At 44.7% G+C, this 24,078-nt stretch overlaps 2 protein-coding genes across 2 annotated transcripts in view; both read right to left on the bottom strand.

Moving 5' to 3' along the window:
- Nucleotides 1–30: 30 nt before the first annotated feature.
- On the bottom strand, nucleotides 31–1,052 carry LOC139543447 (E3 ubiquitin/ISG15 ligase TRIM25-like). The gene is made up of 2 exons (XM_071349548.1): nucleotides 548–1,052; nucleotides 31–339 (listed from the first exon to the last, which is right to left on the bottom strand). The coding sequence occupies exons 1-2, from the start codon at nucleotides 980–982 to the stop codon at nucleotides 46–48; spliced, it is 729 nt and encodes a 242-aa protein (XP_071205649.1). The 5' UTR covers nucleotides 983–1,052; the 3' UTR covers nucleotides 31–45.
- Nucleotides 1,053–1,428: 376 nt separating this feature from the next.
- pargl (poly (ADP-ribose) glycohydrolase, like) overlaps nucleotides 1,429–24,078 on the bottom strand; it is a 28,642-nt gene continuing 5,992 nt past the window's right edge. Inside the window, exons 3-17 of the mRNA XM_071351727.1 lie at nucleotides 14,356–14,732; nucleotides 14,104–14,217; nucleotides 13,866–13,958; nucleotides 13,651–13,722; nucleotides 13,483–13,569; nucleotides 9,504–9,664; nucleotides 9,311–9,390; nucleotides 9,026–9,098; nucleotides 8,865–8,940; nucleotides 8,621–8,768; nucleotides 8,323–8,401; nucleotides 8,111–8,219; nucleotides 7,911–8,019; nucleotides 6,802–6,930; nucleotides 1,429–1,963 (exon numbers count right to left, since the gene is read on the bottom strand). Coding sequence (XP_071207828.1) covers nucleotides 1,851–1,963; nucleotides 6,802–6,930; nucleotides 7,911–8,019; nucleotides 8,111–8,219; nucleotides 8,323–8,401; nucleotides 8,621–8,768; nucleotides 8,865–8,940; nucleotides 9,026–9,098; nucleotides 9,311–9,390; nucleotides 9,504–9,664; nucleotides 13,483–13,569; nucleotides 13,651–13,722; nucleotides 13,866–13,958; nucleotides 14,104–14,217; nucleotides 14,356–14,730 — 1,818 coding nt within the window. The 5' untranslated portion in view covers nucleotides 14,731–14,732 and the 3' untranslated portion in view covers nucleotides 1,429–1,850. The remainder of the gene's footprint in view (nucleotides 1,964–6,801; nucleotides 6,931–7,910; nucleotides 8,020–8,110; nucleotides 8,220–8,322; nucleotides 8,402–8,620; nucleotides 8,769–8,864; nucleotides 8,941–9,025; nucleotides 9,099–9,310; nucleotides 9,391–9,503; nucleotides 9,665–13,482; nucleotides 13,570–13,650; nucleotides 13,723–13,865; nucleotides 13,959–14,103; nucleotides 14,218–14,355; nucleotides 14,733–24,078) is intronic.

Genomic DNA, 24,078 nt, shown 5'->3' on the forward strand with positions numbered 1-24,078 from the left:
AAGGGTCACTTCTAGCTCTAATTCAGTGTAACCTGTAATAAGATATTACATTTCATAATGTAACAAGACAGTATAAGGCCACATGTAACAAGGCAGTATAGTCACCTGAAGGAAATGGATGTGATCCTCTGTGTGTGAGAGTTGCTCCAGCTCAGCATCTCTCCTCTTCAGCTCAACTATCTCCTGTTCCAGTTGCTCCAGTAGACCTTCAGCTCGACTCACTTCAGCCTTCTCCTGGGCTCTGATCAGCTCCTTCACCTCAGAGCGCCTTTCCTCCATGGAGCGGATCAGCTCAGTAAAGATACTCTCACTGTCATCCACTGCTGCATTTGCAGAGCGCTGTTAGGAGAGAGAGAGGAGGCTCCTTGTCAAAAAGTATATTCCCACTCTAACTGGGAACCCAGACAGCCTGTTCCCTACAGTGGGACTGGAGAGTCTCTCTCTCTCTCTCTCACACACACTCCACAGCCTGTTGGAGCTCCTTCCGCACCTTCTCTCTCTCTCCTGGACTATGTTGTTGATTGTTACCAAACAGTCACCACAGCACACAGTTGACCAGCTTGTGTTTCTTTAGTACAGGAACATCATAGTGAGGCTGGAGGTGAGTCTCACAGTAAGACACCAGACACACCAGACAGGACATGAGGGCTTTCTGCTTTCTGGTCCCAGTGCAGAAATAACACGCCACATCTCCAGGTCCAGCATAGCACAGAGCAGGGGGAGCAGCCTGGAGTCCTGTCTTCTTCAGTGTCTCCACCACCTCAGCCAACATGTTATTTTTCCCCAGAGTAGACCTTGGAGTGAAGGTCTGATTGCACTGAGGACAGCTGTAGATGCCCTGATCATCCTGATCCCAGTAGCCCTCAATACAGCTTCTACAGTAACTGTGTCCACAGGGAATAGCCACCGGCTCCTTCAGTAGTTCCAGACAGACAGAACAACAGAACTGGTCCTGGTCCAGCAGAACTCCCTGCTGAGCCATTTAGACTGTTGTTGTTCACTCTCACACAGACAGATGACAGAGAGACTCAGACCAGTTTAGTTTCCACTGAAGAGAGTTTGTGGGAGGGACTTCCTGGTTCTGCCAAAGGGTGTGTGTGTGTGTGTGTGTGTGTGTGTGTGTGTGTGTGTGAGCGACTGAGAGAGACAGAAAAAAGACAGAGAAACAAGAGAGAGACGTGTGCGTCAGTGGAGACCGGTGGGAGGAGCTATAGGAGGACTGGCTCATTGTAATGACTGGAATGGAATTAATGGAACACAGTCAAAAGTGTTTTTCATATGTTTGATGTGTTTGATACTGTTCCATTTACACCATTCCAGCCATTGCAATGAGCCAGTCCTCCTATAGCTCCTCCCACCAGCCACCACTGGTGCGTATATCTGTCAGCCACAATACTCATTTTACCAATAAACAAACAGTGAAGTCACTAGATTATAAAGAGGAATTTATTCAAAATGTTTAAAGAAAAAATTATCATTTTAGAGTATTTTACAGTACACTGCATGTACATATACATAGTGTCTGGTGATGGTTAAGTTGTTGGCTATCATCAAGGGAGAAATCAAAAAGCAGGACCCCTGATTTTGCTGACATCATTTCATTAGCTTCGTTTTAACATCACATTTAGTAGTTTTCTAAATAGTTCAGTATGCAGTAGTTACGAATATATCAGTTTGATTTAGGAACAGTGTAACCATTGAAAAGACAAGCACATTCATAATCAACCATTACTTGGAATTGTACCATGTTTCTATCCACAGATCATTCATAGAGCCACTCTATCTCTGGGGTGCATCTCAATAATGTGAAAAAAGGAAAGGAAGCTCCTTTAGAGTATGGAGATGTGTCCTCACAGGTGACTCATGTGTTTCATGTTATTCCTGATCCAATCAAACAGGTCCACATGTGTGTGAGCCGATCGTATCACAGCACAGTAGTCTACCAGCAACTCATACAGCTCACCTGAGACAGGGGAGAGGAATAAATCAATCAAACTTGATTTACACGGCCACTAGGAGGATATGAGGTTTGACTAAACACAGTGAAGGGAAGGAGGACTTTTTTGCATCACGGCAACGTGTGGAACCGCTGTCATATAAAAAAAACAGAGCCCAAGGCAAGCCCATGTTTTTTTTAATCCACGTTTGATCTCTTTTCTACCCTCAGTCCGCGTTGACAGGGTGCAGGTGTAGGGTCTTACATTGAGAGAATCTTCATCATATCAATAGAAAATAATAGCAATCCATATAAAAACAGTCCTGTGTTCATATTTCACAACCTCCTCAGGCTTTTGGAGTTGACTATATGCACTCAAGCAAAATAATAGACCTACTCCTGATTTAGGCTATATTCTTGAATGCCAAATGTTTCTGATCAGTGATAGATGAGAAAACAAATAGATGAGCTTTACCACCTCCACTAATTTGCCCCGCCAGAGAATTAACCAAATATACAGACAGAGATTCAGTGAAACAGAATCTCATTGATTAAGACAAGTCACAGGCTTTTTGTCGGGAGTAGGACGTCAGAAGAGCAAAATAATCCAGTTATTAAGCTACATAACATGCTGACAAAATGTTCTGATCAGAGATAATAAATGAGTCAACCAGACAAGATGATCATGAGCAGCCCTCACCTCAACTTAGCTAACATTTCACAGCCTAATTGTAACCTAACCAATATCCAAACAGAGAGTCAGGGAAAAGAAAAATCTGACAATAACCCATTTTTCATCCAATCTTCATAAAGTACACTATACGAAATTATGTAAACACCCCTTCAAATTAGTGGATTCTGCTATTTCAGCTGACAGGTGAATAAAATGGATCACCCAGCTATGCAATCTCCATAGACAAACATTGGCAGTAGAATGGCCTTACTGAATAGCTCAGTGACTTTCAACATGGCACCTTCATAGGATGCCACCTTTCCAACAAGTCAGTTTGTCAAATTTCTGCCCTGCTAGAGTTGCCCTGGTCAACTGTAACTGATGTTATTGTGAAGTGGAAACGTCTAGGAGCAACAACGGCTCAGCATCAAAATGGTAGGCCACACAAGCTCACAGAATGGGACTGCCGAGTGCTGAAGCTGCCTCTAGAAGCAACATCAGCACAAGAACCGTTCGTCGGGCGCTTCATGGCCGAGCAGCCGCACACAAGCCTAAGATCACCATGTGTAATGCCAAGCGTCGGCTGGAGTGATGTAAAGCTCGCCGCCATTGGACTCTGGAGCAGTGGAAACACGTTCTCTGGAGTGATGAATCCCGCTTCACCATCTGGCAGTCCGACGGACTAATCTGGGTTTGGCGGATGCCAGGGGAGGAATAATGGTCTGGGTCTGTTTTTCATTGTTCGGGCTTCTTAGTTCCAGTGAAGGGAAATCTTAACGCTACAACATACATTGACATTCTAGATGATTCAGTGCTTCCAACTTTCTGGAAACAGTTTGGGGAAGGCCCTTTCCTGTTTCAGCATGACAATGCCCCCGTGCACAAAGCGAGGTCCATACAGAAATGGTTTGTTGAGATCGGTGTGAAAGAACTTCACTGGCCTGCACAGAGCCCTGACCTCAACCCCATTGAACACCTTTGGGATGAATTGGTCGCAGTTGTAAATGAGAACTTGTTCTCAACTGGCTTACCTGGTTAAATAAAGTTTTTAAAAAATGGAACTCCAACTGCGAGCCAGGCCTAATCGCCCAACATCAGTGCCCGACCTAACTAATAGTCTTGTGGCTGAAAGGAAGCAAGTCCGTACAGCAATTTTCCAACATCTATTGGAAAGCCTTCCCAGAAGAGTGGAGGCTGTTATAGCAGCATAGGTGGGGACGAGCAGGTGTCCACATACTTTTGGTCATGTAGTGTACATGTTGGATAAAACAATTGTCACGACAGGCCTGATAGAAACAGAAGATTTGTTGGTAAACTTTCCAAATGTCGACAAAACAAAATACACTAGACAAGGTGGGATCTTTTTGTGTCTAATTAAATTAATTATGCGAGAAACGTTGGTGGAAACGCTTTTATACGCAAATATTGATATAATAACCATCCTATGGAAGTCAACATGGAGTCACGCGATGACATGTTGTGTGGTCCTCCCACTACAACTCGTCAGGAAAGCATGCAGTTTATTAGGCTACAGATGAAATAAGTTATGATTAACTTCACAGGGTGGTGATGATGCTCTTTTCCAATAAATATTGAGGGTCTTATTCCTGTGAAATGATGATCGATGTTTGACAAAAAAATATATTCTCACTGTTGTACACATTGAATTTGGTACATTAATTACTTTGTGTGTGCACTATGTCATCAAGCACTGATTTTTTTTTTCCCGCAACAAGTCCATTTGGTGGAAACACACTAGTGGGAAAATGTACATATTTCCTTTATGCGGATTTTAGAATATTCACAAGGAAATCTGTCACCAATTGGATGGCAACCTAGCTATTGATTGATTTCTCAAGAGTTCCATGCTTGTCTCAAAACAGTGCTGAAATAGTTGACAACACACAGGTAGGCTAATGCTATTGGAGTTTCATTAAGCAACAATGTTATGCCTTCAATTGCATTAGCCTACTTTATTCCCATATTTTCGTCATTCAGTGATATTTATTCCCACAGTAATTCTTTATGGATCCATCATGTTGTGGTTAAGAAAACAGTGCATGTGGTGGGCTATATGAAGAGATGAGTGAAGTGACATGCCTCAAAAAGTTTACAACTGCCAGGAGGACAGAAGTAATGGGTGCAGCCTAGCAACCATCAAGAGCTTAAAAGCGAAGTGCATGTCAATGCCACCTTGGTTTGAATACACTGAACAAAAATATAAACGCAACATGTAAAGTGTTGGTCCCATGTTTCATGAGCTAAAATCAAAGCTCCCTGAAATGTTTCATATGCACAAAAAGCTTAGTTCTCTCAAGTTTTGTGCACAAATTTGTTTACATCCCTCTTAGGGAGCATTTCTCATTTGCCAAGATAATACATCCACCTGACAGGTGTGGCATATCAAGAAGCTGATTAAACAGCATGATCATTACACAGGTGCATCTTGTGCTGAGGACAATAAAAGCCAACTAAAATATGCAGTTTTGTCACACAACTCAATGCCACAGATGTCTCAAGTTGAGGGAGCGTGCAATTGGCATGCTGACTGCAGGAATGTCTACCAGAGCTGTTGCCAGATCATTTAATGGTCATTTCTCTACCATAAGCCGCCTCCAACGTCATTTTAGAGAATTTGGCAGTACGTCCAACAGGCCTCAATATCGCAGGCCACGTGTAACCACGCCCACCCAGGACCTCCACATCTGGCTTCTTCACCAGCGGGATCGTCTGAGACCAGCCACCCGGACAGCTGATGAAACTCTGGGTTTGCACAACCGAAGAATATCTGTACAATCTGTCAGAAACCGCCTCAGGGGAGCTCAACTACGTGCTCGTCATCCTCACCAGGGTCTTGACCTGACTGCAGTTTGGCGTCGTAACCAACTTCAGTGGGCAAATGCTCACCTTCGATGGCCACTGGCACGCTGGAGAAGTGTACCCTTCACGGATGAGATCTTGAGGCCCATTGTTGTTCCCTTCATCCTCTGCCATCACCTCATATTTCAGCATGATAATGCACCCCCCATGTCGCAAGGATCTGTACACAATTCCTGGATGCTGAAAATGTCCCAGTTCTTCCATGGCTTGCATACTCACCAGTCACACACCAGATACCACGCCCCTACTTTTTCTTTTTAAAGTACTGTATCTGTGACCAACAGATGCATATTTGTATTCCCAGTCATGTGAAATCAATAGATTAGGGCCTAATGAATGTATTTCAATTGACTGATTTCATTTTATGAACTGTGACTCAGTAAAATCTTTGAAATTGTTGCATATATCGTTTTGCATGTATCGTTAATTTTTGTTCAGTGTAGTTACTCACCCGCTGTAGTTCCTAGTGTCTACTACCTATGGTAACTCACCCACTGTAGATCTGAGTCTGTACTATGGTAACTCACCCACTGTAGATCTGAGTCTGTACTAACTCACCCACTGTAGTTGTGTGTGTACTAACTCACCCACTGTAGTTGTGTGTGTACTAACTCACCCACTGTAGTTGTGTGTGTACTAACTCACCCACTGTAGTTGTGTGTGTACTAACTCACCCACTGTAGTTGTGTGTGTACTAACTCACCCACTGTAGTTGTGTGTGTACTAACTCACCCACTGTAGTTGTGTGTGTACTAACTCACCCACTGTAGTTGTGTGTGTACTAACTCACCCACTGTAGTTGTGTGTGTACTAACTCACCCACTGTAGTTGTGTGTGTACTAACTCACCCACTGTAGTTGTGTGTGTACTAACTCACCCACTGTAGTTGTGTGTGTACTAACTCACCCACTGTAGTTGTGTGTGTACTAACTCACCCACTGTAGTTGTGTGTGTACTAACTCACCCACTGTAGTTGTGTGTGTACTAACTCACCCACTGTAGTTGTGTGTGTACTAACTCACCCACCGTAGTTGTGTGTGTACTAACTCACCCACCGTAGTTCTGTGTGTACTAACTCACCCACCGTAGTTCTGTGTGTACTAACTCACCCACCGTAGTTCTGTGTGTACTAACTCACCCACCGTAGTTCTGTGTGTACTAACTCACCCACCGTAGTTCTGTGTGTACTAACTCACCCACTGTAGTTCTGTGTGTACTAACTCACCCACCGTAGTTCTGTGTGTACTAACTCACCCACCGTAGTTCTGTGTGTACTAACTCACCCACTGTAGTTCTGTGTGTACTAACTCACCCACTGTATTTCTGTGTGTGACCAGTAGGTGGTGCATGTTCTGCAGCTCTCTCTCCAAGCTTAAGTTATTGAATGTGAAGAAGGCCACGCCCCTCTTGGCCCTGGCTGCAGCCATCAGCTGGATCAGAGCTGGGAGGGGAAAAACAACCAATCAGATCACAGAGTCATTTTGTGTGAATTTTCAGAGTGGGTCTTGTAGGAGTAAGTGCTTAGACATATAGAGACAAATATGACACAATTTAGCAAAAGACAGGTGTACAATAGACTACAAGATGAAAAGGCAAAACGTGAGTGCATTTGCCATTCTGGTAAAAACAGGAAACCAAAGATTAAACAGATAGTATAATGGCCGAAGCCATACGTGCTTTAAAGTGCATAACTGCTTAGGGTAAAAAGGAGGAGGTGACACTTAAAGTGCATTTATGGAAAGAGCAGAACACCATTATGAAGATTAAATAGAGGAAAGGCCATAAGTGCTTAGGGTAAAGGCCATAAGTGCTTAGGGTAAGATAGACATATATTAATTTTAGGACACGAGAGGGTCCTGCCACCATTGTAATCTAATCAAGAGCGGATACAGGCGTTATTGGGCGTAAACAAGCAGGAAGCCTGAAATGAAAGATAATGGTGGCAGATGACCTAAGGGAAGTAATTTAATTAACATATGTGATGAACTCATATGCTGTGTGTGTATAAAGACAGAGCCAGTGCTCTGGGAAGGTGTGTGTCCTGCGGACCATCTAGGCTAATGATATACTTTGTATTAAAGCCTATATTGAATTCACAAGTTCTTGTAAGAGTGTTATATTTCTGAGACGATTCTCCACGACAGTCTCTGTGGAATATCCTGTGGGTAGAGTTGAGTTATTGTTTGGGGGGTTAGGAGCCAGGGTCAACAGTTAGGGGTACCTTTAACTTAATGGCCAAGGGTTAGCGGTTAACAGTTAGGGGTACCTTTGAGTAAGGGGTTAACAGTTAGGGGTACCTTTGAGTAAGGGGTTAACAGTTAGGGGTACCTTTAAGTAAGGGGTTAACAGTTAGGGGTACCTTTGAGTAAGGGGTTAACAGTTAGGGGTACCTTTGAGTAAGGGGTTAACAGTTAGGGGTACCTTTAAGTTTGGGGTCTCCATTGAAGGCTCCGCAGCCCCAGTTGCCCGTGGCGATGTCAGGAAGGAAGTCTGGGTAAGTGTTGTCATCTGCCTTAAACCCACAATACGCCTGAGGGAGGATATTACAGGAGACCACCGACATCAGATTCTACTAATCAGCTGTAATCTGGCCCCTACAGGAGAGGAGGGTTGTCTCTCACCTTGTTGAGTTCCCTGGTGACCTGTTTCATGTTGTACTGTTCTCTCTGGTGTCTGAAGTGGAGAGCATCCATGGCCACAATCTGTCTGTGTAGCCTCTGCCACTCATCCCTGCAAACACAGGCAGAGCAATCAGGGACTTTAGTGTGTGAGTGTGTGTGTGAGTGTGTGTGTGAGTGAGTGAGTGAGTGTGTGTGTGAGTGAGTGTGTTCACCTCTCAAAGTCGTCTCTGTGAGGCCCTACCCACTTAAAAGTGTCACTGTAGCCACTGTACTGACTGAACTGTTGAGAACCTACAGAGAGAGAGAGAAAATGTGACGGAGGGAAAGGGAGGAGAGATGATATAACCTGTGATCACACACACACACACACACACACACACACACACACACACACACACACACACACACACACACACACACACACACACACACACACACACACACACACACACACACACACACACACACACACACACACACACACACACACACACACACACACACACACACCTGTGATGAAGAGACACTCATTGTCTCCTAGTTTCTCAGTGAAGAGTCGAGATACGATGAGTTCAGGGTTCATCAGGAACAGAATCTCCTCCTGAACCAGACCTGAGCCCAACACTCCACCTCCTATCATGTTACAGGCAAAGTCCACCTGCAACACACACACACACACACACTTAGTGTTACACAGTCACAAATTCACAAACTTATACAGTGTTACACACACAAGCCAGTAGATGTCACCAACCTGTAACATCCCTGCTCCCTGTTCCTCTATGAAGCCTACTGAGGAGACGTGGAGTTTAGGAACAGTCTCCTTACAACTGACACAAAGAGAAAGACAAGAGGGGACATATGAGTGAGTGAGTGAGTGAGTGAGTGAGTGAGTGTGTGTGTGAGTGTGTGTACCTCCTCCAGTTGGGCATGTCTCTGTCTCTGATGTAGCGCCTCTCAAAGGTCACCAGTCCACAGGGCCTGGTCGCTGTCATGGCAACAACAAGGGTCAAGTTCAGACAGGTAAACCTGGTTCCCACAGCAACTATTATCAGAGGGTATTCCTCATCGAAACTCATCAGACTGTCTTAAATAGGTTCCTGTAACCTACATAATACACTCATTCTGTACCCTACAGTACACTACAGTACTTGTATTCCAGTCATTATAGTGACTATAGTAGTGGTGGTAGTAACGTACCTGGGTCTGTGACAGTGTGGAAGTAATGAAGGAGGGCTCTCAGCTTCTCTCTCTTCCTCTCAGACCACTTTTCAAACAGACTGACAACACAGAGAGATAGAGTGGTCACATGTTATCATCTGTTGAAGTTGGAATACTTCATGTTTGTCTATGTGTGTGGGTCCTCAGTGGAGTTTGTTGTGTGTGTTCTGACCTGTTAAAGTTGATGGTGGGGTAGTTATGGTACTCTGCTCTGGGGTTGGGGGAGTTGCGGTGGGGGAAGGTGCAGTAGAAGGCGTTGGCCAGCAGACAAGCTATCTGAATCTGGGACAACGTGATGGACTGAGTCTGGTCCTTCTGGAGTAGAGGGATAGCCTACACACACACACACACACACACATTTAACAGACTGAGTAGAGAGCACACATTCAGTACCTCTACAATCTGTACCCTACATTGTATACTACCTCTGTACCCTACATAGTACACCGCCTCTGTGCCCTACATAGTGTACACCGCCTCTGTGCCCTACATAGTGTACACCGCCTCTGTGCCCTACATAGTGTACACCGCCTCTGTGCCCTACATAGTAGGACAGCGTTACGGGAAGGATAGCCAAGGCCGAAGTGGGCAAGTCTGCTGGCCCCATTCCTCTCTGGGAATGCCCAAAAGGCGTATTGGGACCTGAACAACGAACAGGTGGCTAACTACGAGGACTCAAACGGGAGATACTCAGCCGCTATGGGTACAGCCTGGCCCACAACGGTTCCACGACTTGAGGTTCGTACCCAACGCATCCCCCCGAGCCCAGATGAGCGACATACTGCGCGTCACCAGGGCTTGGCTCCTAACCGACGTATCCACCCTCTCCATCCTAGACAAAGTGGTCCTGGATCACTTCCTACGGGCACTAACCCACGACATGAAGAGGGCAGCAAGTCTATGCGCGCCCCAGACCTTGGAGGGCCTCCTGGAAGCAGTGGAGACGCATCAGAACACTCAGGCCCTGCGGAGTGGGAGCCGGGCCGAGTCGGCGACCCGTGCGAGGAGTTGGAAGGACAGCCCCACTGCTGTGGACCCCGAACCGACAGTCGACAGGGCCAAAGGACGGCAAACCCCTGGAGAGACGGCTGGGGTAGGGCCGACCCACCACAGACGACCCCAGGTAGATGGAGACCAAAGGAGGTGTTTTGAGTGTGGCGCCCGGGGACACATTGGCTGGAATTGCCCGGCTCGAGAGGAGTCGATGCCATCAGCAAGCCCCGGAGGCAAAGTGGGTTACGCAGTGAACTACGTCACCTCCTGTTGGGCACACCACGAATCAACTGCACCCATGGTCCCGGTGAAGGTTGACGGACACGACGCGGAAGCTCTATTGGACTCCGGAAGTATGGTTACCCTCGTAACCACGAGCCTGCTGTACCAGGAGACTGATCGTGGTAGGGATATGTCCATTTCCGGTCTTCAAGGGGACACAAAGCGGTATCCAATGTGCCCAACATCGTGACGCCACAAGGGAGTTTCCAGATGATGGTGGGTGCAGTACGAGAGTTGCCGGTACCTCTCCTAGTGGGATGAGATTGTCCGCTGTTCGCGGCCCTGTGGGGGCACGAGCTGAGGAAGAAGGTACGAGCCGGCCGAAGACGAGAGCGAGGACGACCCATAGCCTACGGGTCCGGAGTCGGAGGGGGTGCCGGAACCCGAACCCCCCCCCCCCCCCCCCACGGGGAACCATAGGAGGAAGAGCCCAGCCTCCCCCTCCTCGATTCCGAGGGGACAGTTGAGACACCTGCGGGGGGCCAACTGGGGGGACAATTCGGGACGGCCCAGTGGGAGAATCGTAAATGGAAAGCCGCCGCAGCCCAAGTGGTAGCGGTGGATGGACAGCTACTTCTGGGGGTGAGTGACTGGCGATACCTCCATTTCCAGATCAAGAATAACCTTTTGTATCAGGTTTCGCGCCAACAGGGGGAACTTCGAGAGGTATTGTTGCTGCCCCAACGGTACGTGGGAACCGTTCTTCAGCTGGCCCACACCCACCTGTTGGGGGCGCACGCACCTGGGAATGGAGAAGACCCGGGAACGGATCGCCGCCCGGTTCCACTGGCCCGGGATGAGGAGGGCCATGGAAGACTACTGTTGCAGCTGCCCGGAGTGTCAAATGACTGCCCCAAAGGCCCACTTCCGAAACCCACTGGTCCCGAGCAATGAGGACCTCGACCCGGTCCAGAAGTAAAAGCTCAGGGAGCTTGTCGATCGGAACATGGCGGTGTTCTCAGAGAAGCCAGGCTGCACTACCCTCAATGAACACCACATCCGTACCCGGCCCGGGGAAACGGTACGAAAGAGGCCATATCGGATTCCAGAGGCCCGAAGGAAGGCCGTGAAACAAGAAGTGGAGGCTATGCTGAGGATGGGGGTCATTAAAGAGTTTCAGTGCATGGTGCAGCCCCATCATGTTGGTGCCCAAACCGGACGGTAGCCTCCGCTTCTGTAATGATTTCCGGGGTGTGAACGACATAAGCTTATTCGACGCCTACCCCATGCCGAGGGTGGACAAGCTCATCGACCGATTGGGAAAGGCCCGGTACATCAGCACCCTCGACCTGACCAAATTATATTGGCAGGTACTGTTGGCAGCCTCCTCCCGGGAGTAGATGGCGTTCTCGACACCTGATGGTTTGTATCAGTACTGGGTGCTCCCGTTCGGTCTCCATGGAGCCCCACCCACCTTCCAGCGACTGATGAACAGAGTGCTTCGACCCCACCAGCTGTACACAGCGGCATATCTGGATGATATCATCATCCACAGCCAAGGTTGGGAAGAGCACCTGATGCACCTCCAGGCGGTGCTGGACTCGCTCAGACAAGCCGGGTTGACCGCGAACCCCAAGAAGTGCAAACTAGGTTTCGAGGAGGTGGAGTACCTCGGGTATTTGATCGGACGCGGGAACGTCAAGCCCCAGGAGAGGAAGGGTCACGCGGTACGGGACTGGCCTGTTCCACGCACCAAGACACAGGTCAAGTCCTTCCTGGGCCGGATACTATTGCCGGTTTATCCCCAACTTTGGGGCTATAGCTTCCCCCCTCACCGATCTAACCAGGTCCCGCCTCCCGAAAACAGTGAAATGGACGAATGAGACAGAAGCGGCGTTCAGCCGTCTGAAGGAAGCGCTGTGCTCCTATTCAATTCTCGTAACGCCCGATTTCCAGGTGCCGATGGTGGTCCAGACAAATGCATGTGATACAGGACTAGGGGCCATTCTGTCCCAGATACACAATGGGGAGGAGCACCCCATCATGTACATCAGCCCGAAAGCTGATGCCCAGAGAAAAAAAGTACTCTATTGTTGAGAAAGAGTGTCTAGCGGTGAAGTGGGCGCTAGACACAAGTATTACCTGTTAGGTACCCACTTCACCCTGGTCACGGACCATGCTCCCCTGGTCTGGAGTCTGGATGGCCAGGGGAAAGGACACAAATGATCAGGTCACCAGGTGGTTCTTGTTCCTTCAACGCTTCTCTTTTTCTGTTGTGCACAGGTCAGGGGCGAAGCATGGAAAGGCGGATGCCCTATCGAGAAGGGAGTCATACGTCGCACTGATGACAGTCCCCTCCCCGACAGAGCTAAAGGTGGTGGGGGGGGGGGGGGGGGGGGGGCATACAGCAGGTCAGCCACCAGGGGGAGACTCGTCGAGGCCTGGTGACAGACGGTGTATACATCACGAGGCGATGGCTCCATCTGCTGGACGTGCCAGGTCTAGACGGTTTCTTCGTCCAGGACTAATGGGGCTGATTGGGAGTTGGTGAGTAATCAATGGCTGATTGCTCACCAGCTGTGCAAGGCCCATAAAGCTGCCAGAAGGGCAGCACACAGGGAGAGTGGGGGGAAGAAAGGACTCCTGTATAGTTGGGGACGGTTACAGAGGTAACAGGAGTGAGTGCAGTTTTGATCCTGTCAGGATACAGCAAAACCCAGAAGACAGTATCCTGGAGAGGGTCTCATGGGGGAGACCTATCCTTTTCTTTTATTGATTTATTATTTTTAAAAACACCCTTGAAACCGAGCTAATCCTACTCTGTCCGTGTCTGATCTGTGTAAACGTCTTGACCAAACCCCCTGGTCTGCCACACTACGTAGTACACTACCTCTCTACCCTACATAGTGTACATAATGCAGTTCCTATGTTGTTACCTTCTTGATATAGTGAGGCAGGCTGGAGGCCAGCTTTGCTATCTTAGGAAAAACAGATGTGTAGTATTTCTCTTCTTTGGGTGATTTCTAGAGGAGAGGGAAAGGAGAATATATGTAATTCTACATAACACCATTAGAGAGTTAATTCACAGTGAAGTGGTAACTGACCTGAACAAAGGTATGCAGGGCATCAAAGGACCATTGAGCTTCATATTTTGGGTTGTATTTCTTTATGGCTTTCTAAGTGGAGAGAAACATGTAGATCATAGTTAAACAGTACTGGTCAAACATGCTAACCCCTACCTTAACTGTTACCCCAAACCCAGGTTAACATGAGGCATGTTAGGAAATGTTAGGATAATGGAGGTGTGTGTGTGTCGTACCTCTACGTCACCCACTGATGCAGTGGTCTTCTTGGCCAGACTCTCCAGCTGTTTAGAGACCACCTCCCACCGACTTCGCTCAGAGCTGGTTACCTGGGAAAAGTCAATCAACCAACCAATCAATAAATTAGCCAACAAACAAATAAATCAATGAACCAATCAACCAAATGTTCAATGAACCAATCAATTGACAAATAATGTATCAATCATCAGTAAATGAATGAATCAATGAACACACCCATCCAGTCATGATGAGGCTTTCTGGTGAGCAGGGCATCTTAACAAAGTCACTGCGCCACACATGATGTCCAGAATGAGGTATTAATGTCCTTTTATGGTGGAACTCATTCACCTGAATAGGGAGGTAGACAGAGACATGAATGAACAGTGAGAGGCACTCCTTTTTTTGTGTAAACGTTCCAGTTCACTCTCAGTCACTTTAGATGCAAGCTTTTTTATTGATCTGCACTGGTTTAATTATCTCTCTTACATCTATGAGGACGTTGTGAGTTCTGCTGAAGGACAGCTGCTCCAGCTCCATGTGACACTGAGGGACTTTCTTCAGCTTCTGAGAGCAGTACAACCTCTTCTCCTCCTCACCCCTCGCTCCCTCCGTGTCTCTTTTCCTTCCTCTATCCTTCCCTTTATTTGCGTCCCCTCCTCCTCCAACCGCCTTTCCATCCCCCTCTTTCTCCCTTTCTCTCCCTTTGTCACTGTGCAGTGATTTGGTGACCGAAGTTTTGTCAATGTCGAGCAGGTTTCCAACAGGGACCTCTCCGTTTGGGTGGCGTTTAACCCCATGAGCCCTGGCGTCGCCATGCTGCATGGCAGCTTCCATTTGGGAACTGTTGTTACGAACGGACATACCTGGAGATAGACAGAGAGACAGGAGTAGGCTTATACTGTCTGCTCCTGATGCTGGGTGATATTTATCATATCAACGTATAGGTTATATTAAATATACCTCAAATGTGACCAATGATAAGACTATGTAATTTGTATGCAAAGTCTACTAAAATGTTTATCTGACTCCATAAATATGATGTTGCAATATGCCAGCAGGACCATAGTTATAGTAATAGGTTATCAAGAAAGGACTAAGAATTGTCTATATCAATTACAAATATTTAATTAGCGTTATAAAATGAACAGATTTACATACAAGGCATTCAAGGGGGGAGGAGACAGAGAGAGAGGGATAAGAGAGAAAGAGTGTATGTGTATCTCACCACAGCTGGTCAGGAACAAAGATAAAGGACAATGAATCTGAGACCATTTTATAACATCTGAGTTGTTTGGATTCAACATCTAAGTTGATGACGAATGGCATTACTGTAAAGTTAACCTCCAATCAGATATCAGACTTAAGACAACTGCACTTTCTCATAGCCTCAAGATGTAGGGGTGCTGGGGGTGCAGCAATAAAAAAAACAGCAAGGATTTGTGCTGTTGCAATAAATAAAAAAACATTAAACCATTTTTCTGTCTCTTTATGCGTCACATCTGGAGGAAACCTGTCACCATACCTACGGTGAAGCATGGTGGTGGCAGCATCACGCTGTGGAGATGTTTTTCAGCGGCAGGGACTGGGAGACTAGTCAGGATCAAGGGAAAGATGAATGGAGCAAAACACAAAGCGATCTTGATCAAAACCTGATCCAGAGCGCTCAGGACCTCAGATTGGGGGCGAAGGTTCACCTTCCAACAGGACAACGACCCTAAGAACATAGCCTAGACAACGCAGGAGTGGCTTCGGGACAAGTCTCAATGTCCTCGAGTGGCCCAGCCAGAGCCCGGACTTTGAACACGATCAAGCATCTCTGGAGAGACCGGAAAATAGCTGTGCATCGACTCTCCCCATCCAACCTGACAGAGCTTGAGAGGATCTGCAGAGAAGAATGGGAGAAACTAAAAAAAATTAAAACCATTTTTCTTTGTCATTATGGGGTATTGTGTGTAGATTGATGAGGAAAACAAACAATTCAATCCATTTTAGAATAAGAATGTAACGTATCAAAATTTGGAAAAAGTCAAGGGGTCTGAATACTTTCAGAATGCACCGTACACCCCAATTTTTTTATTCGCCTCACGTTAGTCAACAAAGTCTTTTTAATATCCAGTGCAAATGATAGTTCCTCAGTATTTGAAAAATCTTTCCAACACTCCCGGCCTCGATAATCACCAAGCCTCGGTGTGATAGAGCAAAATATCATGATCTGATATCCATATATCCAGTGGAAACGTCATAAAAAACAGCTTTCTGTTCTGAGCTCACTGGCACAGGAAACTTTGAGGGCCCGGAATAGCCTAGTTGATATAATGTGATGATTTGATACAATGTTGAACTTCACTAGCAATAGCTCAAGTCAAAACAGATAGAAAGGGAGGCAGACAGGCAGAGAAGAGAGATGAATGTGATTGAAAGAACCAGAATTTTCATCATATTTTCTACTGTTTTTATTTGTCCGCTTTAGGCCTTTAATGGCCTTCTATGCTCTCATTTCTTTAGCCACGAATGGACCACAATGTATCAATGTGTCCATATGACAGAGGCAAATGCTCTTGATGAATTTTAACTTTTAGATTTTTATCATTTTACTTCAGATTTTTATGATTAACCACGAGACAATGATTTTGAAAAACTAAAACGTTATTATTGAAATTAAACTGTTCCACGAAAATGGACCATTTAGTTTGTTTGTCTTTGAAATAACACCAAAATGAACGCAAACTAATCTATATAATCATGTTGTCACATTGACACTTTGATAAATATAACCGTCAGAAGATGGTACTCAGTTCCGTGTAACGCTTATCAGTCAAATGGTCTAATACACTTGATGAAATTAAATAGAATATTAGTTTCAATTTCTCAATTTTCTGACTACTCGTTCCAATTGAATAATAGAAAACTGTTGAAAATGTTAACATTTTTCAACCCATTAAAATTGAGATTTTATATTGTTTTTCCAATTTTCGAATTTACCTTTATTTGTTCGAAAATTTAAGATGAAATATTGGTGTGGCTGGGAAAACGGTTATTTCTTAAATCTGTGGTTCAATTGGACGCTACCACTTCAGTGCTGTCGAGATTAGCCTTGCCTACACTATACACTATAAAGTGGTAAATTAATGTGGCACACACACACACACGGGCGGATTGGCTGATCAATTTTTAGCCGAATGGGCCGGTCTACCTTGTTTTTTTGTGCAAATGATCAAGGAAAACAATTATTTACAAGCAAACAAAAACTGCTACTGTGTATTAATGTTTTACTCATTAATAAAAGCTGTAAATGACAGATTCTAACTCTTTTACTTATTTCTACCTAAGGGATGTTGACACCTGGGATGACTCATGACTGACTTGGAGGTGAAGACAAAAAAAAATCCTCAAAGAGCCTATTCCAGAAATCAAGTCATTATCAATGTCTTGTTTTGTGCATTTATTTTCATTCTGATGTGTGTATATCACTTCTAAACCTAAACCGGTTTCTGAGAATCACACCACTTCCTGCTTTCTGTCCACACAGAGGGAGTTTCCATGACGCTCTGCAGCGCTGCAGTGCATTGTGGTCTCATGGCCTACACTCAGATGGAACCGTTATATATGTGGGTTCATCTGGGTCAGATTTTATTTTTCCACTCTGAGAAAAAGGAAGTTGTGTGTAGGCTAGATTTACAACAGTTCAAAACTTTGAGTTGATGTCTGAAATCATGCATGCAAGTTTAACATTATCCTGCTAAGAATATCTTAATCACTGGTATAAGTCATGAATGTTCCTTTTTGCTAAATATGTTTCTGGTCTGAGGGGGTGAGCAATGGAACAACAGTGTTGTGGTTAATGTATCACATTGCTGCCTGTATCTCTAAATTCATGCACACTTCATCTCATAGAGGAGTGTGGGTGGTGGATGTTAATTTAGTGGCAGGGGTGGACTGGCCATCTGGCATTTCGGGCGGAGGGTATGTTTTTGCGCAAAATTATCATTATCTGGCTAATACTGGGGGCTACAAGGAAATAAATGGGCTGGTGTGAGGGGCCTTGAGGAAAAACATGGCCCAGTGTGTTAGAAATGCTAGGGCTGATTTCTGGTCCCAGTCCGCACTTACACACACACACACACACACAGAGAAACACCAGGTATCTCTGAAGTGCTATACCATTCTAACGGCCATCGTGCGTTGTCAGGACACTGAATGAGGTTAACTCTCTTGGTACCGTCACTGACTGTGAAGAGACATGGAGTTGCGTACATCAGTTGCTGTTAGACTGCCCTTCGCTACAATGTTATCTTCAAACCCCTGCATATGTCAACACTGTGCATATAGAAAGTCTAACAGCTAGGCCTAGCCTATAAGTCGAAATGGAAGGTTAACTTACAAATCTATGCGTAATGGCATTGTGTTTTATGTAAACATCCAATGAAGTAGCCTCATAGGCTTGTTATCTTGTGAATGGAGCCTAATGCACAGATTGCGCCGAGATCTATTGTGCGTCCCTGTCGACTCACGAGTTGCCCCCCGAACCCCTGTGATGAACATCTTGGGGCAGGGGTTCAGGTAAAGCAGCGTCTGAGACAGCAATTTTACAGTCCATTGTTATAACCTATTAAAGGTCTAGACACTAGCCTCTGTACAAGTAGCCTAAGTTAGCGGTATAGCTGAGATAAATGCATAGCCTATAATGGAGACGATGCCCCTGTTTTGGGATAACCTATGCATCCTTCAGTCCTCCCATCCTTGAATGATAGGTGATGTTACGCTAGGCTACCAACCAAGTGATGTCAGATCAGTGATTATTTCTATAGCCTATTGATCATCATTGATCTAATATACACTGTATATACAAAAGTATGTGGACACGCCTTCAATTTAGTGGATTTGGCCTATTTCAGCCACACCCATTGCTGACAGGTGTATAAAATCAAGCACATTAAATCACGCACACAGCCATGCAATCTCAATAGCCAAACATTGGCAGTAGAATGGCCTTACTGAAGAGTGACTTTCAACGTGGCACCGTCATATGATGCCATCTTTCCAACAAGCCAGTTGGTCAATTTTCTGCCCTGCTAGTGCTGCTATTGTGAAGTGGAAACGTCTAGACCACACAAGCTCATACAATGGGACCACTGAGTGCTGAATTGCGTACAAATTGTCCGTCCTTGCAACACTCACTACCGAGTTCCAAACTGCCTCTGGAAGCAACGTCAGCACAAGAACTGTTCGATGGAAGCTTCACGAAATGGGTTTCCATGGCAGCCGCACACAAGCCTAAGATCACCATGCGCAATGACAAGCGTCGGCTGGAGTGGTGTAAAGCTCGCCACCATTGGACTCTGGAGCAGTGGAAACGCATTCTCTGGAGTGATGAATCCTGCTTCACCATCTGGCAGTGGAATCAGGGTGTGGCAGATGCCAGGAGAACACTACCTGCCCAACGCATAGTGCCAACTTTGTTTGGAGGGGGAGGAATAATGGTCTGATTTTCATGGTTCGGGCTTCTTAGTTCCAGTGAAGGGAAATCTTAAAACTACAGCATACAATGACATTCTAGACGATTCTGTGCTTCCAACTTTGTGGAAACAGTTTCTGAAAGGCACTTTCCTATTTCAGCATGACAATGCCCCTGTGCACAATGTGAGGTCCATAAAGAAATGGTTTGTCGAGATTAGTGTGAAAGAACTTGACTGGCCTGCACAGAGCCCTGAACTCAACCCCACTGAACACATTTGGAATGAATTGCAACTCTGACTGTGAGCCAGGCCTAATCGCCCAACATCAGTGCCCGACTTCACTAATGCTCTTGTTTCTGAATGGAAGCAAGTCCCCGCAGCAATGTTCCAACATCTAGTGGAAAGTCTTCCCAGAAGAGTGGAGACTGTTTTAGTAGCAACTCCATAATAATGCCCATGATTTTGGAATGAGATACTAGACGAGCAGGTGTCCACATAATAATTGATCTAAATACAAAAGGTATTTCAAGAAACTGAGAATCCATCCATGAATATATTCAAACAGCACCTAAATTACATTGCTTTGCAGGAGTGGTCCCTGAGTTGCCTCTCGTCCCACAGACACGTTTGCATAAAATCCCTCCTTCACTCCTCCCGCAGTCATTGGATAGGCCTATAGACCTATAATGCCGATAAACTATAGTCTCATTTAATTTCACTTGCCCACTACAACCTACTGTTAGAGTACAGGTTATGGGTTCTCAGTATAGTGGGCCAGTGTAGGTTTATAATGGGCAGCAAAATAGCAGTTGTAGCGAATTTGGAGGGCAGTTAGACATAGCCACATATCTCAAGATAATTTGTTTCATTGGGTGTGCTCATGTACTATTTACAGTCGTTAGGAGGATAGTTGCCATAAGGGGGAAATACTACTGTTAGTAAAGCATCAAGGTCGTTAAGTTGCCATTACACAAAGATGTTTGACTCCCCCTATTCTGAACGTCCCTTTCGTCACATAGGCCAATATGTTAAGACTTCTAAACTACTGTTGGCTAAGAAAGGTGTTTGCTAGCAGCAGAACATTGTAGCCACTTCAGATGGCAGAATGATAGGGACTCCATCCCAGGTCTCTTCTCAGTCAGTGACAGAGCCAAGAGTTTCTTCATCCGGTTGTGCTCATAACACACCATGGCCATTAGAAGAGTGTATGCCTATAGTCTGAAGTTGTATGTGTGTGTGTGTGTGTGTGTGTTTTCGCACAGTGACGGCCTATTATATGTGCCCAACTTCGCCTCTAAAGGGCCAAAGTCCTAGACTCGCAGCACTTTCCTTTCTGCTCTGGTGTGTGTGTGTTGGTTCTTTTTTTTTCTCTCCACAATTTCTATCTTGTCTCATTGCTGCGACTCTCCAACGGGCTCCGGACGCGAATGTCGAGTCATGCGTCCTCTGAAACATAACAAACAGCGCTTCTTAACACCTGCCCGCTTAACCCGGAAGCCAATGTGTCAGAGTAAAAGGACAGATCGGACCATACACAACCAATTATCACTTTGGATGAGTATAGGGTCTCTCCCTGTGCACTGTAGTAGCCTAGTGGCGTCCACTAGAGCCATGTATTTGAAAATCACCCCGTTTTCCTAACCGCACCAATATTTGTACTTTCCCTTTTCAAACGACACAAGGTCAATTACAACATTGAAAATGTTTAACTCCGTTTCTATTATTCAATTTGAACAGTCCTATTTGATCATTGGATTGATAAGCGTTACACGCACCGGGGTTAAATGGTGTAGGTGGGCTACTCACTTAAATGATGCCCGAATACGCAGATAATTTCTGAAGAGCAAAAATATGTGCTTTTCCAGAACGCATCTAGAACTCTTCGTGAAGTTCCAGCAATCCTGAAATGAAAGTGAAACGTAGACTAGGCACATTTTCAAGCACGTCGCCTGTGCATATGACGTAACGCCATACGTGCGTGTTTTTATAAAGTGAAGTCAACGTTGTTCTAAGGGCAGAACAATCTGATTGGTTTAGGGAAGAACAAATCCGATTGGTTTCTAAAAGGTCAATGGTCAGAGTTTAACAGTTGCACAACTTTTGGAAACATGGAATAGGTTTGAACTCAGAATCTTGTAAATACAACAAGTTGTAACGTTTTCAAATTATTGTGTTACAGTAGTCAGACAAATGTGACAATATGTCTAGATACAACTGGTTTCCTGTAGCATATGTAGCAAGCTAGCAGCAACATGCTAAGCTAAACAGAGCAACCTCTTAGCTACTCATATTGAATTAGTGAATGGAGCTAGCTAGCAAATATACAAGAAAGTCAGCTAACATTTGTTTTATTGAAATGTTAAGTTGAATAACCTATATGCACACAAACGAGGACAGCAATGTAAATTGCTAAGCTAAACAGAGCTAGTTGACTTGCAGATCTCTTACTAATGTTGAGTCATAGAATAGAGCTAGCTAGCTAGGTCTTAAATATACCATTAAGTAATCTCCCACTTCATCAGTATTTTGTGGAATAAACTAAATAAACCAAAATAATTGGAATGAACTAGCCCTGGGTTCCCGAAATGTAAAATGCTAAGCTAAACTGGACTAGCTGGTTAAGCAGATAATGTTGAATCATAAAAAGAGCTAGCCAATTTTTATTTATTTATATCACTTATTCAACTAACAGATTTACTGGCAGATTTGTCACCTAACTTGCTAGCGATTTCTATTTCATAATTCAACTTTAGGAGATAGCTCTCTGCTCAGCTAAGCTACATTTAGCGTAGCATTTTATGTTTCTGCCCCCAGGGAAGCATAACAGTCCATTGAAATGTTTAAATTTATAAAGTTTATTCAACTAAATATTCTGATAAATTAAGTGGAAGCAGATTAACTGATATTTGAGACCTAGCTAGCTAGCTCTATTCTATGACTCAACATTAGTAAGAGATGTATAACTTTAGTACGTCCCCTCGCCCCGACACGGGCGCGAACCAGGGACCCTCTGCACACATCAACAACTGACACCCACGAAGCGTCGTTACCCATCGCTCCACAAGGGGCAACACTACTTCTTGGTTTCAGAGCAAGTGACGTAACTGATTGAAATGCTAGTAGCGCGTACCCGCTAACTAGCTAGCCATTTCACATCGGTTACAGTAGCACCCCATATTGTCGGTATATTCAACAGCGTTATCTTGTGATCAAGCCATCAATGTTTTGTAATTATTGGTGTTTGACATTTCAGTGGAAATACTACTACTATCAGCTTTTTGATAAGCGGTTTAGCAAAAAATATTATCGGCATATGGGCTCCCAAGTGGCGCAGCTGTCTAAGGCACTGCATCTCAGTGCAAGAGGCATCACTACAGTCCCTGGTTCGATTTCAAACTGTATAACATCCGGCCGTGAATGGGAGTCCTATAGGGTGGCGCACAATTGGCCCAGTGTCGTCCGGGTTTGGCCGTCATTGTAAATAAGAATTTGTTTTTAACTGACTTGCCTAGTTAAATAAAGGTTACATTAAAAAAAGAAAAACATGGTCCCCAGTTATTGGCCATCTAACTATTTTGTTCAGTTACAAGATATATCTGTTTAATTTAGTTAAAAAAGAGACACCAGCCTCATATCCGAAGTGTTTACTAGATAGTAGACTAGTTGGCTAGCCTTACAGTAAAAAAAAAAAACTTGAACGTCAACTTTTCATTGCGTAGCCCGGTGTGCCCTCCTGTACTCTTAAAAATCATTCTTCACCAACATCTTCTTCAGTGTTGTAACCAAATAATGTCTCATTATTTGTTTTACAGATTCATCTTTTATTTTGAGAAAGTAGATAACAGTTTAATACTCACATATGAGTTTGAATAATTTAGGTAAAAAGTTGGATATTAAATTATGTGTGTGTATATATATATATATATATAACTTTTTTGAAAACTCTCAAAACCTAACTTAATTTACATAAACTACAATGAAAATCGGTGGTCAGCTAGCTAGAAAGGTGTCTTTAGTTGCAAAACGTACCGTTATTTTCCAGGCCATTTAAATCTTGAGCTCAAAGTGATTTAATCCTCCAACCGCTAGAGAGTGTCCGATGTTGGGGGGAAATTAGCTAGCTATCTGTCCATCCCCATTTTCTTAAATCCATATAGTTTATTCAATTTAACATTTCAATTAAGAAAATGTTAGCTGACTTGTATATTTGACACCTAGCTCCCTAGCTAGCTCTATTTATTAATTTGAGGTTGCTAAATGCATAGCTAGCTAGCTTGCTCTGATTAATTACTCTTTGCTTCAAGTCAGGAGACTAGTTGTATTTTAGAGATATTGTCACACTTATATGTGACACAATAATGATTTCAAAACATTACAACTTGTATGTCAAAGTTTAATTAACAAGATTCTCAGTTCAAACCTCCGCTTGTTTAAAAAAAATTGTGCATCTGTTAAACTCCGGCCATTTACCTTTTAGAAACCAATCAGATAATTTCTGCCCTTAGAACACAGTTGACTACACTGAATCGGCGCCATGCATTGAATAACTAGTTATTCTATTCGCACATTTGATAATTTGTCATTACATATTCAGCACGAAATAAAGCAGGTATCTGTTACAATAATCTCATCAGGATGAAATGCAAATTCGCTATGTGGAAAATAAACTGTCAAGACCGCCCTTGAACACAAGGTGGCGGTGATGGACAGTGTAATCCAGGGGCTCTGTTGTAGTCAATTTTATGCGCTGTCT

Source organism: Salvelinus alpinus, chromosome 18, assembly GCF_045679555.1.
Source record: "Salvelinus alpinus chromosome 18, SLU_Salpinus.1, whole genome shotgun sequence".
In the NCBI taxonomy this organism is placed as follows: domain Eukaryota; kingdom Metazoa; phylum Chordata; class Actinopteri; order Salmoniformes; family Salmonidae; genus Salvelinus; species Salvelinus alpinus.

Coding starts and splice junctions, on each gene's coding strand:
- LOC139543447 (XM_071349548.1), bottom strand. CDS start 982: ATGGCTCAGCAGGGAGTTCTGCTGGACCAGGACCAGTTCTGTTGTTCT. Junction 340..547: donor AACACAAGCTGGTCAACTGT/GTGCTGTGGTGA, acceptor CTCTCCTAACAG/CGCTCTGCAAATGCAGCAGT.